This window comes from Alexandromys fortis, unplaced genomic scaffold (genome assembly GCF_014885135.2).
Source record: "Alexandromys fortis isolate MF-2015 unplaced genomic scaffold, M_Fortis_MF-2015_v1.1 scaffold_151, whole genome shotgun sequence".
Classification (NCBI taxonomy): Eukaryota; Metazoa; Chordata; class Mammalia; order Rodentia; family Cricetidae; genus Alexandromys; species Alexandromys fortis.
Window position 1 is genome coordinate 3,118,894 of NW_026068043.1, and position 20,315 is coordinate 3,139,208.

Here is a 20,315-nt window from a genome sequence, read left to right on the forward strand (position 1 = left end):
TATTGATGAAACACCTTGAGCAAAGACAAGCTTGAGAAGACAGTCTATTTGACTTACACTTCCACATCTTAAACCTCAAACAAGCCAGGAACCTGAAGGCAAGAGACTGCAGAGGCTATGGAATGATGCTGCTAATGGACTTACTCCTTATGGCTTGCTCAGCCTCCTTTCTTACAGCTCCCAGGACCACCAGCTCAGGGGTGGCCCCACCCACAAAAGACTGGGCCCTCCCCTATTGATCACTAATTAAGAAAATGCCCCTGCAGGCTTGCCTACTACCTGATTTTTATGGAGGCAATTTCTCAGTGCATGCTCTCCATCCTCTCTGATGGTTCTAGCTTGCGTCGAGTTGACTTAAACTAACCAGCATGGAGCAATTCTTTTATAAAGGATGAGGTTGATTGACTTATCAGTATAATTGAACACCAAGTGTGTGTCAAGGCATGGAGGTAAAACATGATTGAGACTAGACCTCACTGCAGGAATGATGTCTGCCATGGCCAGCCCTAAAATGTTGTTGGGCAGAATGGGGAAGCTGAAGCTTTACATTGTTTTAACCATTGGAATCACGAAAGACTGGGAGCTGTTTTAAAGAGGACCAGCAGGTTTTTAGGTTGAAATTTGGAGAAGGACACTCTAGGGTAGAGGGTGTGGCTCCTTACAAAGACAGTTAGGTGTGAGGATGTGTCTCATGACTGGGTGTGGCTGGAAGGAGGACCATGTTAGATAAGATCTTCTCCACCCCAGCCCTGCTGGTGAGCTGTGTACTGTGAACCTGCTGGGAGATTAGTTGGGTGGCTCAGAGTAAGCTCTAGGAACCTTCCAGAGAAGTTATTATAACATCCCTTTATCTCTTTAATCTCATGAAAATTTCCATGTAATTATTTTGCTTTTGTGGATTTTTGAACCAGGCTCTCTGGGTAAGCCTGCCTGTCCTAGAACTCACTTGTGTAGGCCAGATTGGTCTCTCACTCACAGAGAGCCCCTTGCCACTGTCTCCTCCATGCTAGGTTTAAGGCATGTATGTACCACCAGGCCCTGCTTGTTTTCCTTTTGAATTTTTCTAGAAATTTATTTATTTTTATTATCCATGCAGAGCCCATGGGAGTAGCTCAGTTGGTGGAGCATTTGACTAGCATGCAAGAAGCTCTGAGTTCCATTCCCAGCACTGCTTAGATTGAGTGCAGCGGTACAGCAGTAATCCCAGCCAACACTAGGGAGGCCAAGGTAGGAAGATCAGGAGTTCATCCTTGGTGCTGTAGCAAATTCCAGGCCAGTGTGGATTACATGAGACCCTGTCTCAAATAAGTAAGTAGGAAATAAATAAATAAATAAATAAATAAATACCTGCCAGCAAGCATCCACCACTATATCAGGCTCTTGTGTGGCTTAAAGAGTTGAGACAGGAGGACTCAGTGCCTTCAACAGTTGACATCCAGTTCATGAAACGACAGGGAAGTCACAGTTGAATGGTAGCCGTGATGGGGTGGCCAAGGCTCTGTCTGGAAATTCTTCTCTTCCTATGTCTGCACTCAAAGCCTGTGGTGTTCACTGCAGGCCTCCTGTTTGATTCCTCAAGTATGATGGTTTAAATTCCCGTCTTGGCCTGAGGACCACGAGTCTTCCCCTGTTCTTCCTCTCTGTTTCTTGCTATTAAGATGGAGGAAACTATTTCCACTTCTCTCTCAGGGCTTTGAAACCGTGTCATGGAGAACATTCCGACACCTCAAGCTCCCATTTGGTGGGCAAACTGCTTGCTAATAAACCAAGGCAGGACCCTGATGTCAAAATGCTTAAGATGGCGAATCAGCTGGGACCCCTTTCTGCGCCTGACATGCCTTTTCCATCTCCCTGCCTCCTCCAGAACATAAACCTGAACCAGGAGGTGGTTCAGCGTGAACTCTTATAAATTGGAGTGGGTGTCTAGGGACAGGGGAAACAGACACTTCTTCCTTTAACCTTTGAAGACCAACAACCATCTGGCCCGAAAAAGATCCACAGCGGGTTGAACCCGGGGTGTGAAAGCTGGGCAGTGTATTAAATGTGAATTCGAGACTATGACTTCTCCCCACCCCAACTCCATAAAACAGCCTCCCTTTTTCATAAAGCACGCCTATAAACCACTGCCAGCGAGGCAGAAAGCCCGCTCAGGACCCCAGCTCGCTCTCCGTCTGGGGCTGTCAACAAACCCCCTTTATGAGTGGAATAGACCTCTTATATGCACCCAGCTTCTGGCTTTTTTCTCTCTCTTTTTTTTTTTTTCTGCAGAGTGTGTGAGGAGCCAGGCTGGGCAAGCATCAGGCGCTGTTTGCTGAACGCATTTATTGCCTTTGCATAATTTATGAGCTGGAGGGGTTGACCGCCATCGCTCTCTGCCAGGGGCTGGCACTGGAGGCTCCAGAGAGTGGAGCTGTAAATTGGATGGTGAGCTCCTGCTGAGCTCACGGCAAAGTCCTTGGGTCAGTATGGGAATTTAATACCAGAAATGGGGCTGTTTTCTCAGCGCACCATGTGGGCCCCTGGTGCCACAGACAGTGCTTCGGCAGACTCTGGCTGGCCTTGCGAGGGGCCTGTCACTCACGAGTGTGTCATGTGGGGAGCCCCAGCATTTGTAATCAGCTTGGCATCCGTGTGGCTTCCATAATGGATACCAGTAGGTCTCAGTTCTCCACCATATGCTTAACTCTGGAGGCAAGGTGCTTCTGGGTATATCAGTAATTACTTGATACGGAATTAAGTGGACCTTGAAATTAGAACTGGACTCTCCAAAAGCGGGGTAGCTTAATGCTTTGATAGAAATAACCATTCCCAGAGACTTACCGCTGTTTGGATGGGGGGTGGGAGAGAGAGCTTTCCCCTCTTTCCCAGCTTCTTCTCCTGAGCGTAGACCCTGGAGGACGGAGGGAAATGTGTCGCTCTAGCCTTCATTGTCATAACCTCGTATGGATAGCTGTGAACATCTGGGAAAGAGCAGGCACGACAGAAGGCACCACTCTGGGCTGGGGACGTAGCTCAGCGGTACAGTTTCCTATCATACATAGGCCCTGGGTTCACATCCCCCAGCAATTCAAAGTTAAAAAAAAAAAAAGAAAGAAAAGGGAAAAAAAAAAAACCTCCAGACTCTTCTCTTCCCACCCCTACTCAATCACTCTTAAAAATGCACTTGAGATTTTATGGTAAAAAGCAATAGAGCGGTTACACCCTCAGAAGAACACAACCATCTCCACCCACCCCATCCACCCACGGTTCTAGACCTTCAGGGTCTTCATATCACCCAGTCTTCTCCGCTCAACTCATCTGATAGGATAACCAATCATTACTAGGGCAACAGAATGGAAATGCAGACATAGCCGCTACTGGAAGCCTAGGTGGAAATGATGCTCTTGGACTTGACGAGGGTCTGCCAGTCACTCAGTGTCCGATAACCTCGTATGGCCATGGAGGCAGAGAGAGAGAGGTAGATGTTATAGTTCTCACCCCAGGACTTGGAAAAATCGATGTGAGAGGATCAGGAATTCAAGGCCTTCCTTGGGCATGTAGCTGGTTCAAGGCCAGCCTGGAATACATGAAATTCTGACTCAAAAACAAGGACAAAAAAAAAAAAAGTATTCAATGTAAGTTCCTAAATGCTCAGAGTACTGAAGTGGCGGTCTCCACACGATCATTTGGATGGAGATTTTATTAGCATCTCTTGGTAGCACTCAGGGGTTAACTTGGAACAATAATGACTAGTTTTCTTTAAAAAATGGGAGTCTAATCTAGCATGGGTTTAGTGGCTCAATGATGTCAGACTTCTCTTCCTCTTCTGTTCCTTTGGGCTCTCCATCGTGTTTTGGCATGGAGGCTTTGGGGGTTATTTAAGCCCCACATTTACACAATGACAGCTGTAGATGAACACATCACGTTCTCATCTAGGCAGACTTGAAGGTCAGAGGCAGGAGCTGCCTACTTTTCATTGAGACTCTTTTAGATAAATCTGTATTGTTTGTGTGTGCGTGTGCACGTGTGTGTGTGCGGTATGCCTGCATACACACTTGTGCTATGGAGCCCACACAGAGATCAGAAGACAACAAACACTCAGGAATCAGTTCTCTCCTTCTAACCTGGGATCTGGTGATTAAGCTGAGGTCATGAGGCTTGTGCGGCAAGTGCTTTTCCTCCCTGAGCCATCTTGTAGGCCCAAGATTCTTTCTCTCCTCATTCTTCCCCTACCTCAGGATCCTCTGCAGATTTCAACTCTCATTTGACCAAAATGATTCTCATAGCTACCCAGAAATGTAAGGAAAACATGTGGGGGAAGGAGTACTGCCCTTTTGAACTCTAGACGATGTGGGAGAAGAGAGATGTGGCTCTCTGTCCTGCCGAGGCAGCTCTGTTTCATTTCCTGTTTGCACTGGTGGCTCCATCTGCTCCCATATACAGGTGGCCACAGTAAAATCCTTGGCACCCTCCTAGACTCACCTGCCGCTTGCTTTCCCTGGCTATGCATCACCGAGACCGTCGGCTCTCACCGCAGCTCTGCTGAGCCATCTGCTTCACCCTCTCCCAAACCAGGCACTGTGCTGGCATAGGCAGTGTCCTACTTGCCAGACTTCTCCCCCGTGATCATCTCTCTTCCTGGTGGGTACTCTCCCTCCACCACCCATGCAAAGTGTTTCCATCTGCACCCCACATTGGGTGAACCACAGAGCAGCCAGAGGCTCTGTCCTGTGTCTCATCTTGGTTGAGTCCAGCTCGGCAGGGCGTTTCCGGGCTAAAGGATTACATGTAATCACACCTTCTCTGTGTTTACCCTAACAGAACCCATGCTGTATTATGTATGTGTATGTGTGCACACGCATGTGTGTGGAGATCAGAGGTCAACCTTGAGAGACTTTCCTCAGGCCTAGTTCATCTTTTTTATTGAGGGTCTTTCCCTGGGACTCACTGACTGTGCTAGTCTTCTTGGCCAGAAAGCCCCAGGGATCCTTCTTTTTCCTCTGCCCCAGCACTAGGATCACAGATGCATGCTGCCATGTTAATTTTGTTTTTTACATGGGTCCTGAAAACCAACTCAAATTCATGTCCTGTGATTGATTGCTAGGAAAGCACGTTAGCAATTGAATTGTCTCACCAACCCCATTGTTTAATCCATTATTTGTTAAGAAAACACTCTTGCTGGGCAACCAAGGCACCTACTTTTAATCCCAGCACTCAGGAGGCAGAGGCAGGCGGATCTCTGTGAATTCAAGGTCAGCCTTGTCTACAAGAGCTTGTTCTGGGACTGGCCCCAAAGCTACAGAAAAACCCTGTCTCAAAAAAACAAAAAACCAACCAAACAAACAACAACAACAGAAAAAGAAAAGACTCTTGGTTTTTAAAAGAGTGCATGATCTTTGTTTTCTCTGCTCTGTCAAGAAACCCAAAACTATGAAAGACTTCTTTCTTTGGTTTTCACAAACCTGGAGCAACAGGCTTATCATACTACTTATTGCTCTTGGTGCATCACCTACAGGAAGTTTGCCTTCTAACCTCAGGCATCAATAGTAGTCACTTTTCTCATTGCTGTGACAAAATACCTGATAATAGTAACTTATGGAAGAGCTTATTTTGGCTCACAGCTCAAGGGTATAGCCCACCACGGTGGGGAAGGAATAGCAGTAGGGGTGTGAGGTGGAAGTCACTGTCTTAGGTCACTCTTCTGCTGCTGTGAAGAGACACCATGGCCACGACAATACTTATAAAAGAAAGCATTTGATGTGGGTTTGTTACAATTTCAGAGCTCAGTCCATTATTATCATGGCAGGGAGCACGGCAGCACCCAGGCAGAAATGGAGAACTGGGAGCTCTATATCTTGATCTGTAGGAAGAGAGAGCTACACTGGGCTTGGCATGAGCTTTTGAAACTTCAAAACATACCGCCAATGACACACTTCCTGCAACAAATCCATGCCTCCTGATCCTTCTAATCCTTTTAAATTGTGCCATTCCCTGCTGACCAAGCATTCAAATATATGAGCCTTTGGGGTCCAATCTTGCTTTAACACCACAGTGACAGTGCACCCACAATCCAAAAGCAGCAGAGAGAATTGAGTGCACAGATCACTCTCTCCATTGCATTTAGTCTAGCACTGTGGTCCTTTGGATGGTGCCACATTTGGAGGGGGGTTCTTTCCTCCTCAGTTAGTCCAATCTAGACCTTCCTTACAGACACTGCCCACAGGAGATTCAAGGTCCTGTCAAGTTGATTATCATTATTGACCATCACAACCTCACATGTATGGAGCCTTGCCCCCTCAAAGTGTTGGCAAGAGATTTCAATGTACAAAGCTTGTTTTCTTCTTGAGAAAAGATTCAAGAGAAAGACAGCCAATATCCAAAGCTGAAGGCAGAATACATTCTTCTGCAGAAGTGATTTTATTCTGGAACCTTTAGAAAGATCTTGAGTCCCCTTCATGCTGTGGCAGTATTAGCCCCTGGCTGGGTGCTCCCTTGACTTGCAGAGTTTTTTTTTTTGTAGAGGGAAGCGGATCTCTGTGAGTTCAAGGCCAGCCTGGTCTACAAGAGCTTGTTCCAGGACAGGCTCCAAAGCTACAGGAAAACCGTATCTCGAAAAACAAAAAACAAAACCAAACCACAACAACATTTTTTTTGTATAGTGGAGTCTCCTGCTGTGTGGACCCCTGGCATTCCAGGGCACTGATATGAGGGAACTGACAGAAGGGATGTTCAACACCTGGAGCTGTAGAGCGCCTTCCAGCCCAGGGACTTCTCTCCTTTCCTATATTTGCCCTACCCCCGGGGAAGGTGGAGTGTCTGAAGCAAATTGCATAATCACCACACTGACCTTTATTCTCTTGTCTTCATTTTCAGTGCGACAGTGACAGTGACCAGGAAGAGAAGGTAAGATGCCACCCCCTTCATTGCAGATACAGTCCATGAGGCCCTTGTGCACCGTCACTCTCCTGCTGGCACCTGCTCCCTCCTGCAGGATGTCCTATTGTTCACACTGTGACATTTTCCACGATAAGATACACCGTGCCAAATCTGTGACATCTACCTCTTTGAAATATGCCCCTTCGTATCCCCTGTGTATCACACTAACTTTTCACTTTATGGATGGTGACACGTAGACCCCAAAACACTTTTCAAAAGGAACTGTTTTTTTTTTTTTTGTTCATGATGAAAACATTGAACTTCCTCCTGTGTATTTATAATGTCATCTCTACCTCCCTTTGCTTGACCTCTGTGTTTGCTCTGCTTTCCCATAGCTTCCTAATAGAAATGTCAGTAGTATGCCCTAGGAATTTCCTCCCAGGGCAGTGTGGGTGGGGTGGCCAAGAGGACTCTGCTCTCTTCCGTGGGTTGGTATTGGGGAGGGGGCATCTCCCTAGCAGGCACACCCTCTACCTGGAGGTTGGGGCCCAGCCTCAGTGTACACAGCTCAACAAGGATGAAGACGGAACCCAGGCTTTGAGCCTCCAGAGGATGGAATCTGAAGCCAGTAAAGTAGGTTTTCATTTTCTGTTGACTGAAGCAAAAGCTTTGTGGTATGCTTTTTTTTTTTTCTCCCTTCCTAGCTGTTGGCATCTACCAACTAGGTGCCTTTTCCATTTTCACTGATGTCATGTGTAATTTGAAAACTTACCCGAATCTCAGAATTTGTGTGCTACACAATGCCCAAACAATTGGCCAGTCCCCCCCTTACCCTGTACCCTGTTCCGTGGTCTTCACTTCCGGCTTGCTGGCTGATCCTCCCCAGAATCCCACGGTTTCATGGGTACTGATTGTTCCCGCATCCATCTCGGACTTTCTCCCTCCGCCTCCACAACAGCCTCCAGGAGAGATCTGAAGGCTCCTGTTCTCCGCTGTCATTAATTTGAATTCAGCATATGTAGCCCGTTATAAAACTCGAGACATCATCATCTGAGCAGGTCAAGCATATTCAGATGAAGACAAATGGTGCTTATTTGATTTTCCTTAAAATCAGGAAATGAAAAAAGTGCTCTCTGGAGAAATCACGCTCCGCCTGACTTGGATGATAGACCAGAGCCGTGTCCCCCAGATAAGAACAGGCTCTCGCCTGGAGGTTTTTATCTCTGAAGGACGGCCAGGACTGTCAGCTTGCTGACATGTGCATTATCCATGTCATTTTAAACAAAGTGACCTATGGAAGGGTGCGCCGTGCTGTGACATGGTAATGGGCTGTTGGATGACAGCGGAAGTACACACTGGGTGGGGGGCTGAGGGCTCTCCTTTTGTTTAACTGACAAGTTGAGGCTTCCTACCTCCAACTCCCAGCCCCCTCCCAGGAGGGAATTTTAGCTTTTTGGACTTAGGACCTTGGGTACCTCGGGTAGCCAATGTGTGCCAGGGTTGGGTGACATCAAGCAAAATGCATTCAATGCCCCGAACTATCTCCAAGGTCATGTGGGCATATGGCAAAGGTAGCCATAATTCTGTGGGGTGTCTCTGGCACCCAGGAAGGTGCAGAAACCTTTTGACTGTTTTAAGGCCTTTACTGGCAAGCAAGAACTGAGCTCACTTCTCCAAGAGCGTGGGTTTTATTCAAGGTCTTACTCTCTATGCATAGTTGTGTGTGATCATCTTCCTGTATGGGCAGGTGCATGTGCATCCGTGTGCAGATGGATGCAGAGGCCAGAGGGTGACCTTGGGCATCAATATCTGGTACTGTCTACCTGATTTTTTATATACTCTCTTGCTGGCCTAGAGTTCATTAAGTAAGCTAGGCTTGCTGGCCAGCAAACTACAGGGATTTTCTTGTCTCTGCCTGCCCAGTACTAAGATTACAAGACTGAGGGTTCTGGACATTGAACTCATGTTTGAACAGCAGGCACTTCCAAGAAATCTCTTTTCCTAGCCCGGAGATCTTTATTAAAAAACTGAATGTATGTGCCTGCCATCCCAGTATTTAGGAGACTGAAGCAGGAGAATTCCAAGTTCCAGGACGTCATGTGTGACTTAAGGAGGCTCTATTTCACATACGTTAAAGTGAATTCCATATTGAGACATCTGTCTGCAATAGGGAAGGTGGTAAAAGTTCCCCTTTGCCATTCTTCAGTATCTTGATCACAATGCTTGGCCTTGGTCACGCCTCAGAATCCCCAAGGAAGAACCCCAGGCCTGGCCTCCACTCCAGGTCTCTTCCCCTGGAGTCTCTGGGGACATCAGTCATCATTAATCTGCAAGATCTTTGGACTCTCGTAGCTCCTGGAGTGAAGCCGCTGGAGGGCATTAGAAGTAGTGGAGGGGACAGCCGAGGGGGTTGAAGCAGCAGTAGAGGGCTAGCTAGAAGGAACGGGTGTGGAAGGTGAGTACCAGGCTGTGAGGAGGGAGGTACCAGGCAGGTCCAAGGGTGAGAAGTCAGTGGGGTGGGGGAGGGCCAGGGTCACTAGGCACATTTTTTTCTATGCTTGGTACACCCCCTGCCTAGGCCCGGGGCTGTATTTTGTTTGCACCTGAAGATCATGCAGGCCTTTGTAACTGGAAGCTGCACTTGACACTCTTATGTGTTATCCGTGCCCTGACAGAGTGTTTCTCCAGGGGTTTCCCAGCAGGAGCCCAGGAGCCTCTAATTGCACCAGTGCCTGCCTGGCCCTGGCGTAGTTAAGTCTGCCAGGCTTCTCCTTTTCCAGCTGAGACAGGATAGTGTTTATTGCCAACCTGAACCCCATTCTCCCTGCTTTGCAGGGGCCCTGTCAGCCTGCTCCATGGCAGGGCCTCTTCCTGTAGCCCCTGAGCCCACCAGGGTGCTTGCTGGCACCGCTTGGAGGATTTGAATACAAATATGAATTGCTAATAGTGAAGTAGATGCCACTCAGCATCCTGGGATCCCTTCAGCAAGTCCCACTGGGGATGCTGTTGTAGCCAAAAGTGAGGCTTGCAGGAGGGACCTGGTGGGAATTCTCTCCGGAAGACCTGTCATTCTTACTCCGTGGGGATCCGCAGAACCGGCAGTCTAAAATTAGGGTACGGTATTTCACACAGCTGACTGAATTAAGATAAACTCTGCTTTCTTCTGATAGGAAGCTATAATTTATAAAATGATACCCTTACTAATTAATGGGAAAGTATCTGGGAAAGGGCTGGGAAAGCAGCTGAAACGCTGGAGACAGACGCGCACATGGAAGGGATCTGATGAGACCCCACTTGGAGCATCCTCAGCCGCGGGAACGCATTTCATGTTAGCAGCAGAGAACCTGGAAGACTCCTGGGAAGGGAGAAATTGGGTGGGGAATTAAGTAGGCGGTGAACCCAGCATCTTGGATGTGGGATGTCTCTTCATATGTCATTAGGAACAAGGAAGAGGCAGCACTTGGCCCCCTTATTATCCAAATTAAGCAATTACACCAATCCCACACTGGAAAAGAATTGCTATCAGGAGAACAGTGAGGCGACAATAGTATTTCTGCGTACTTGGTCTATATTTTCTCTGGTTTTCTCTTTTCTCTTAACACTGGCAGCACCTGCGCTATGTGAAGCCATACCCCTCCTTTGGTTATGAAGTTAATGTCAAGGTTTAAAGTCACAGTCTTTCCACCCACCCACTCTCTCTCCTCTGTGGGCCATGGGACGGCTGCTCAGAAGGAATCTCTGGTCTTGTTTCTGGTTCTGTCTCCTAATTTCCTGTGTGCAGGATGATTCTTGGAATTGTCCCGTATGAAATGGGATGGCACAGCCCCGCCCGGGTTCTTGTAGGAGAAGATTTCAGGCTCCCCTGCCCTGGGCACAGTGTGAGCTGTGGTTTGTTTACTAGGCTCAAGGCTCACCTTGGGAGGGAGGAAAGCTGGGTCCTAGCTCACAAAGCTTGAGTTCTGCAAGAGACCCACAGGGCTCCAGAAGAACCCAGGGCTCAGCTCTCATCCCTAAGGACACTTCCTGGAACAGACTGGATGGAAGCACAAAATTCTACAAGGTCCATAAAACGGCCTCTTTTTACCCCCTTATCCACACATATTACTCAAATACACTAGAGTAAGGTGGGTTTGTCTTAAAATGAGAATGAAGTACTAGACAGTACAGGTTTTGTCCCATTGGCAGCTGTTCCTGGGTGTCAAACTCTTCTCTGAATAAGAAGGGGAACGTTCTTATTCAGGCTTCAAGGGACCAGATGTAGTTTTGTTGTTTTGTTAATTTTGTTTACCCCCACCCCCAGAGATAAGATTCAAACAGCTTCTGAAGTAATATTTTTCTCACTCTGTTCATTTGCTCTTTGAGAGTTTCGTACAGTGTGTATTTGTTGTTGTTGTTGTTCATTTGTCTGAGGCAAGGCCCCCTGTGTAGCTATGGTTGGCTTAGAGCTGTGTCGACCAGGCTGGCCTTGAACTCACAGAAATGTGCACACCTGCTTCTGTGGGGATGCAAGTTGTGCTCCACCACAATTGGGCTCTCATACAATCTATATCACTCACTTTTGCCTCCCAACTCCTCCCAGATGCACAACCCCCTTCCCTATCCATCCAGTGTTATGTCCTCTTTAGAATTTTTTTCATCTTTTATTGCTACATTTATTAATTTTTAAGTTTTAATGCATCTTTAGTTAATAATTAACTAATATAATAATAAATAGGATTTTATCAGTTTTCCCCTTCCCTTTCCGCTCTTCGACACGCTCCCCTATGCCCTCCCTATTCCTGAGTTAATATTTTAGCAACAAAACTGGGTCTGGAAATAGAGCCTTGTGAGTAACACTCTTCCTCAGTGTGCCAGGAAACCCTAGGTTCCATCCTCAGCACCACATAAACCAAGCCAAGTGGTATATGCTCATAATCCCTGCTCTTGGGAGGTAGAGGCAAGAGGAGCAGAAGTTCAAAGCCATCCTCAGCAACATAGTCAGTTGGAGGCCATCCTGGGCTACTTGAGACCTTGTCTTCAAAAAGCAAAACAAAACAAATGTTTTCTTTAATGGTTGTTCTTGGTTATAATGGTCTCACATATGTGAGAAGGGGGTGGCTTATTTTCCTAATACAGCAGAGACCACACACACACACACACACACACACACACACACACACACAAACCACACTTCACTTGGCTCAGGAACGACTTTGAAACCACTGAAAAGTCCAACTGAAGATGAGGCATGTGGCTTTGTGCTTATAATGGAAGAGTTCTATCTCTTGGTTGCCAGGCCATGTGTTACCCTTGTGAAAGCCTATGCATCCTCAGCAACATTCCAGAAACTGAGAAGGCCCTCAGTGTTGTTTGTGGAGACTTCAGCTGTGGTTTGGCAATCAGCTGTGTCCTGATCCAGCTACAGAGATGGCTCAGTGGATTAAGAGCACTCGCTGCACAAGCATGAGGATCTGAGTTCAGATCCTCGCGCCCACATAGATATACCGATGTGGTCATAAGTGCTTTTAACTCCCGTGTTGTAGGAGGTGGAGAAAGGAGAGTTGGTGGGGCTTGCTGGCCATCTGCTTAGTTCTAGGTCCAGTGAGAAAGACCCTGTATCAAGGGAATAGGCTTAGAGCGATAGAGAAATATACCCAACATCCTCTTCTGGCCTTTGTGTTGCCATGGAAACACATCCGCACATAACCCCTCTACACAATCACACACACAATGCACACACACACACACAGAGAGAGAGAGAGAGAGAGAGAGAGAGAGAGAGAGAGAGAGAGAGTTGCCCTAATTGAGAGACAACTGAGATAAGCTATCCTTTATTTCAGCCAGAAAAGGAATCTTCATTGTCTAACTCTCACAGAAGCAGAGCAAAGAGCCACCGCCCAAAAGTGTAGGACCTGTGGTTCTTGTGTTTGTGGCTCTACCTCTTTACTCAGCACTGGGCAGAAAAAAAGCCCTGGAGATTTTGCTGGAGTTGCTTTTTGGTTCCTGTGGGAGAACATGCCGAAGAGGCCTGGCACTCAAACCCTGGGTATTCCCCAGCCACCCCAATGTCTCTGCTTTCTGGACTCCAACAAATGTGCAGTCTCTTCCCCGGGCCTCTGTACTTCTCTTGCAGTTTGATTTTCTTATAAAAACATTTCTAAGCCATTTGTAAATTTCCCAGCATTTGGGGGAGCAGTTTCTGCAGGGGTTGGCTGGGTTTGAGGAGCTTTTTCATTTTGGAGTCTTAATTTCCAAAATGCCTGTCAACCTCTCCTCAGCCCTCCAATATTATGTCTGGGTTAAGATGACATTTTATTATTCTTCCAATGTTACTGTGTTTCAAGTCGGCCTAATTATCCCCGTATCCACCCCAAATTCCAATTGATGCCATCCTCAGATTAAATTTCCACTGAAAATTATTTTAAATCCTGAACCTTGTTATATTTTTCCTTTCCCCTTCATAGCATTTTCAGGCCAGAGTAAAACTGGGTGTCTGTGAGCAGTAATCTTTCCAGTATCTATCATTTCGTATCCCTGAAAAGCATGGGTTATAATGCACAGACTTACCTTTTTTGTTTTGTTTGTGGCTGAAGGCAGTGCATATGTGCCATGGCATACATGTGCAGAACAGAGGACGGCCTGCAGGAGTCAGCTCCCTCCTTCCACCAAGTGGGTTTCGAGGATAGAACTCATCTTCCAGCTTAGAAGCAAGAGTTTTACCCACTGAGCCACCCTAATGGCTCCCAATATAATTTTTTACATGTAGGTAGGAATTGTTGGAAATTTGCCAGCTGTCATCTGCTAAGCTTTTGTTTCTTGGGGTGAATGGAATGAAAAGTAAGGGAAATAGGAATCCCATGGAAACATTTCATTTTTCACAGTGATGGATCTTAGAGAGGGGCCCTTGAAGTCTAGTTTCTGATTTCTTTGAGCCAGCTAGCTCCCAGGCTATAGACAAACCACCCGATGGTACTGAGCCTTGGCATTACTGTTTATAGTTGGCATTTACTGTTGGATTAGTTGTCTTACATTGGATGTCCTGGATTTTCCATATAGGTGTCTACCTCAACAGCAAGACATAATCCAAAGTATAAGTATATGATGTGTGTGGTGTGTGTGTGTGTGTACATGCATGTGTGCCTGTGTGTATGCATGCATGCGTGTGTAGGTGGGGTGTCTTATGGAGTCAAGGATTACTTTGAGCTTCTGATCCTCCTGATCCCCAAGTTCTTGGATTACAGGCATTTACCACTACATCTGGCTTACGCATTGCTGGGGATGGATCCCAGGCCTTTGTGCATGATAGGCAAGCATGCTTCCTACTTAGCTATATCTCCAGCCTCATGATTGCCAGTGTTTTTCTCTTGACTGGATGGCAATAGCATATCACAAGAGCTATTTCATTCTTTAATCTCTTTTGAATACATGAAGGGAGAAAAGGCATAGTGGACAGACTTGGGCACCTGTGTGTTGGTTCATGTACGTAACTGAAGGGAATGTGCCTGTGGTTCATTATCTGTCTGCTGCTTCCTTCAGCTGGTCATATATGTGCACACATTCTTTTTCTCTCATATGCATGGTGGAGTCTGGACTCAGCTGGAGCTTCCTGTAACCAGAGAAATCTGTTCTTTCTCCATCCTTCAATCATCAGTCTGGATTTGGGAAAGCATAACAACTGAGTAAAGATCTAACTTACATAATACGTCTCATGAGCTCATGTAATTGGTAACGAGTCTCATTTGACCTATGAAAGGAGTTCTGGAAACATCTGAAATCGATCACGTGATTCTGCCTCCCCATTCTCTTGGCTGAGCTGTGGTCTGGGGTTTTATGGCTTCCATGAAAGGATAGTTGCAGAGCCATAGACCAGTGTGCTGGAGTTGATGGCTCTGGGCCTTAAGGGATTGAGCACAGCCCCTCAGAAACCTGGTATCAAACATATCTGGACTAATGCCACTTTAAATGACAGATCCTATCTCAGTAGCTTCTTAGGGAAGCCTGTGGTGCTCTATGGCTATCCAAAGAGTATTTTTTTATTCCATATCAGAGCAGAGCATGCTCTATACTCAGCAGAGGTGTGAAAAATTCTCTTTAATCATAGGCATGTATGCGTGTGTGTTCACATGGCTGCTTCAGTTCGTCCCGCTGCCACTTCTACATAGTACCACGGCTTTAGCTAACTGTTCCTCATAACTGTGCCATTTCAGTGTGAGTAGTGCAATAAGATGTCTGTACTAGGATGTATTACTGACTATCTCAGCTCTGTTCTGCAGAGAAGACTCTCACAGCTTCCTTTGAGGAGCTTTTCAGTTGGTAAAGTGCTTGCCTTGCAAGCGTGGAGACCAGACTTCTATCTCTGTATCCATGTTAAAGAGCTATGTATGGTGGTATGTGCCTGCAATTGCACTGCTGAAGAGGTAGAGGCAGGAAGATCCCTGGACTCTTGAGGCAGCTAGCCTAGACTACTTAATGGACTCTAAGTCCACTAGAGACCCTATCTCAAAGAACAAGATAGCTAGCTCCTAAGGTGGTGTCTTCTGGCTTCTAAATGTATATGTACACAGGTGCATATTTGCATGCGTGCACATGCACACAGAGCTCCCCAAATGCAATGGATGAATTACTTTTTCTTCTTATTAATGCTACATCTGAAAAGTTCCCCCTTGTGTCCAGTATCGAACTTTTCCAAATCAGATTGGTAGCTGCTAACAATAGAATTATGTGAAATGTCAAATTCTCTGAAGCCAGAAGCAGCTTTCTCCATTGTTGTCCCAACCATGGCTTGAATTATGATCTGCCAGAGATGGGAGTAAAGCGTATGAAACGCACATCAACTGGGAATCCCTGAAATGGACAGTTAGTGTTCAAGATCAGTGTGCACTTTATTTTCTTTGGGAGATTTCTAATGACTTTTCAAGGTTCTGGGCTCTTGCTGTCAACATGTAGGTGCTACTAGTGACAAATTGAGAGTAGATTCAAGAAGATTATCTTTTTAAAAAAAATATTTATTTATTTATTATGTATACAATGTTCTGTCTGTGTGTATGCCTGCAGGCCAGAAGAGGGCACCAGACCTCATTACAGATGGTTGTGAGCCACCATGTGGTTGCTGGGAACTCAGGACCTTGGGAAGAGCAGGCAATGCTCTTAACCTCTGAGCCAACTCTCCAGCCCCAAGAAGATTATCTTAATAATAATAATATAAAGAAATAATTTCTCAAGCCTGATGTGGAATTTCTTTAATCCCAGCACTTGGGAGGCAGAGGCAGGCAGAGCAGAGCAGATCTCTGTGAGTTCAACTGGTCTACACAGAAAGTTCCAAGGCCAGCTAGTGTGACATAGTGAGACTTTGTCTCATAAAACAAAAAGACAGCAACCAAAACATACAAAGAGAGAGACAGACAGAGACAGAGAGAGAAATGTATTAAAGAGTGTGCTACATTATTTAGAACACTTGCACAAACATCTTTTTATATATGATCTGCTTAGGTGTGTACTTTGAGGACCAACATGTAGTCCTTCAAAGACTTTTATCTTCTCAAGCCCATGTCTTTATCTTACATGCTAAGAAAATGGAATGTAAGTTTGGTTCAAGAGCCAGGGTATGAGTCCTTTTCCACTTTAGCCTAGCCTCCTATCCTGTTAACAACAGCATCCCCAGAAAAATCACATACATAAAAGCAGGAAAGATTGAATCATTTGGCTTCTAGTTCTGCCTGTGGTCACTTGGCATCATAGCTGAGGGCTTGTGGCCCAGCAGAACTTTATGACAGGGAGTGGTGTGGTGGAGCAAAGATGCTGAGTCAGTGGTAGCCACAGAGCAGAGAGAGAAAGAAGAAGGAGGAATCAGGGGCCTCGTCTAGACTCCAAGACAAACTCCCACATTAATTACCTACTTTCTGTATCTAGACCAAACCTCCTTAAGTTTCTACCACTCCAGCTTGGTTCCCAGCTAAGGACCAAACCTCCAAATGAGGCTCCAGATCTGAATGATCACAGATGACAGATGTACAGGAGCCACACTAGAACCTGCGATGGGTGCTGTTTGGATGAAGACTTGAGGTATCATCTATCCATTCGCTATGATTCCAGCTCTATTAAACACCACACCATGACAGTCAGCACTGAGTAGATTCAACATGTCGCCTGGTAGCAGAGGCATGGCCCTTCTGGTGTGTGCCTCTTATTTTTTCAGCTTGGTATACAGTTATCCAAGGTGTGTTCGTTTCTGTTCTGCGATAAAGTAATCTGGAGATATGTGGGTTAGGGATGAAAGGGTTTGTTTTGGTTTACAGTTCCAGAGGAGACATAGTCTATCGTGGTAGGGAAGTCATGGCAATGGGTGTGTGAGGCCAGCCAGACAGTCAGGAAGCAGAGAGCTCACACTTCATCCACACGTAGGAAGCAGAGAGTCAGTCAGAGACGGAGAGAAAGACAGAGACAGAGGGACATACAGAGAACAAGAAGTGGGTCTAGACCTCAAAACACACCTCCAGCGATATACTTCCTCTAGCAAAGCTCTAACTCCTAAAGGTTCCACAACCTTCCCAGACCTTACCATAGACTGGAGAGCAAGTGTTCAGATGCGTGAGCCTAAACCACTACACAGAGGCAAGAAGGAAAGCCTTTACCTAAGACATGTAGTTCTATTCTAACATGGGAATAGTGGAGTCTGCCCTGTGGACTTTGATAGTTGAGTAGATGCATAGGCCAGGCAAACCAATGGAATAAACGTCACCCATGTCATTTTATGGAACTCAGTTTTCTTTTAAGTATATGCATGCACACATGTGTGCGTGTGTGTCAACATATAATATTTAGTTAAATACTAAGTTCCTGGGTAATTCACTTCAACGGTCTACCAATGCCAATACACAGTAAGTACCCTGAAGATATTAGCATTATATCTAATTGAATACATTCAGTATCCAAGTCTCAGAAAGGAAGAGGGACTCGTCTTCATGCCCAAGTATTGTCCAGGAAGACCTCGGCCTGGAATAGAGGCTTTTTTTTTTTTTTAGCGTCTCCCTCCCATGAGGCTGGTCCAGACTGGTGTCCATCTGTGACCAGCACGTGGGAATGAGCTATAACCATCACTCCCACACATGATGATTTGACCCTTGTTCATCACTTGACCTCACTCCCTCACCCAGAACCCTCTCATCCACCCAGGCATCAGTCCCGACCCTTGGGCGCAATCTCTGCATCCCTTGGGGCCACAGGGCATATCCTTTCTGGGCACCGAAAGCGAGAAGGCATGTCCCCGAAGCCCAAATGGCAGTAAATATCTGAAGCGGCCATGTTCGCATTAAAGATTATGTATTTGCCACTAAGGGGAGAGTATAGTGTTTATCGGCTGGAGTGGGTACCAGCTGAGCTGATTACAGCATGGCACTCTGTCAGCCAATGATTGTCCCGTTTTTTATCATCCGTGTCAACACCAAGGAGGAAGAGAATGGATAGCCCCTTTACCCCTTCCTTCCTGTCCCCTCCCCTCCCCCCTTCTGTCTCTCCCTTTCTTTCTCTCTCTGTACCCATTTTGTATAGAAAATTTGTATTTACTTTGGGAGTGTAATTTGTTCCTCATGGATAATGTGACCCTGAGCGGAGCCGGATCATGGGTTAGTTGAAGTGATATTTTCCGCTAATGGTAGTCGTACATCACCGCTGTCAGCTCGGGTTAGGAGGCAAGCACATTACAGCTCCATTTTACCTCTGCAGGCATCTGGGATTATTTGCCATAACCGAGTATGACATGACCGCACTACAGAGTGCATTAAAATTTTACTGGCTTCTCAGGCAAGTTCCTGGCTCCAGTGAGCGCTTCAGGCAGGCAGTCGGATAGGGGACCCAAGGGCCCTGACTTCCTACATAGAGGCGTAGAAGGTGGAGGTAGCCTAAGATGGGCTGTTTTTCCCCTCACTCTGAGAAAAAGAGTCGGGGAAAATCTTGGGAGATAGAGGGCAGGTGTATGTGTCTCTAGATACCTCAGGCTGACAGGTGACAGGCTGCCCTGTGTAGGTAACCAGGGGCTGACTGAAGTGGATCCTGCAGTGGGAGCTATCCTGTGCATCAGCTCATAGGATATGGGAAATCGGTCCTTCTCCAAGGAGATGCCAGGGTAAGGAGGTCACTACCAAGCCCTGGGCAAATTCTCCTTGGTTTTGTTTGTCAGAGGCCAGACTAAACTAAGGGAGTAAGAGTCTTCAGTGTGCTAGAATCCATGCTGTTTGTGGAGCTGGACGGAGCATTTAATAAGCCGGGTGGTGAAGGACACAGGTAATCCTAACACTGGCGGAGGAGGCAGGAGGATCAGAAATTCAAAGGTCAGCTTCATACGAAGGTTAAGACCAAGCTGGATTATAAGAGCCTCTGCTTTAACCACAGCAAAAACAAAAGGCTGGGGTTGTAGCTCAGTCAATAGAGCATTTAGGTAGCATACACAAAGCTCTGGGTTTGATTCTTATTACCTCATAGACTGGGAGTGGTGTTGCCAGCACTTAGGAAGTGGAGGAAGGAGGAACAAGAGTTCAAGGTCATCTTTGGTTACAGTGAAAGTTCAAGGCCAGTCTGAGACCCTTGGTCAAAACTGTGATGTCAGCAAAAGGACTGGTGCCATAGCTTAGTTGATCCAGGGTGGGCTACAAATGCACAAAGACCTGGATTAGGTAACCCAGCACCATATAAACCGGATATGGTAGCACACAACTGTGATGACAATATTCTCACAGAAGCAAGAGGGTCAGGAAGTCAAGGTAGTTCTTGGCTACACAACAAGCTCAAAAAAATCCTAGGCTACATGAGACCATGTCTCCAAAGGCACAGTAAGGCCAAAAACATCTTCCCAAACATTCTGCACATTCTAGCATGTCTCTATGGGAAGCTGTATAGGCATGAAGACCCCTATTTTATTTATAAGGATGCTGAGGTTCCAAAGAAGCTTTGTAACTTTATATACTAATGGCAGAAATGGGTTCCTGACCCATTTCTTATTACCTATGAGATTTTTATCCTGTCTGTTAGAAATAAAAGGATTTACCTAAGGCACAGCTAAATGTACTTTATACACACCTACTATTGAGATCCAAATGCAGCCTTCATATAGTTGATAACTGATAATTATTGAGGAGTAAAGGAGATCTGTGCACCCACAGTCTCACCCACACCAGTGATAGATCAAGGTGTGTATGTGTGTGTGTGTGTGCACGTGCACACATACGCACATGTAGGTCAGTTTACAACTTGTGGGAGTCAGTTCACTCTTCCACCCCATGGGGATTAAACTCAAGTCCTCGGGCCTGGAAGCAAGCACCTCCACCTGCTGCCCCATCATGCTGGCCCCAGACCAAGGTTTAACCTTCCTTGGTCGACCTTGGAGGCCGTCCTATCTGCCACCAAGCAGGACTCTCACTCATAGCGCATTCTAACAAGCCTGAAAGCTGAAGGGTGAAGACCGGGGACATCATAACATGTTGGCATAA

The 20,315-nt window shown here is 46.3% G+C and overlaps 1 protein-coding gene across 9 annotated transcripts in view; it reads left to right on the top strand.

The window, feature by feature from the left end:
- Positions 1–20,315, top strand: part of Auts2 (activator of transcription and developmental regulator AUTS2) — a 1,106,765-nt gene that overhangs the window by 752,870 nt on the left and 333,580 nt on the right. For all 9 annotated transcript variants that reach the window (XM_050166142.1, XM_050166146.1, XM_050166147.1 and 6 more), the window contains exon 5: positions 6,853–6,882. In XM_050166142.1, coding sequence (XP_050022099.1) covers positions 6,853–6,882 — 30 coding nt within the window. The remainder of the gene's footprint in view (positions 1–6,852; positions 6,883–20,315) is intronic.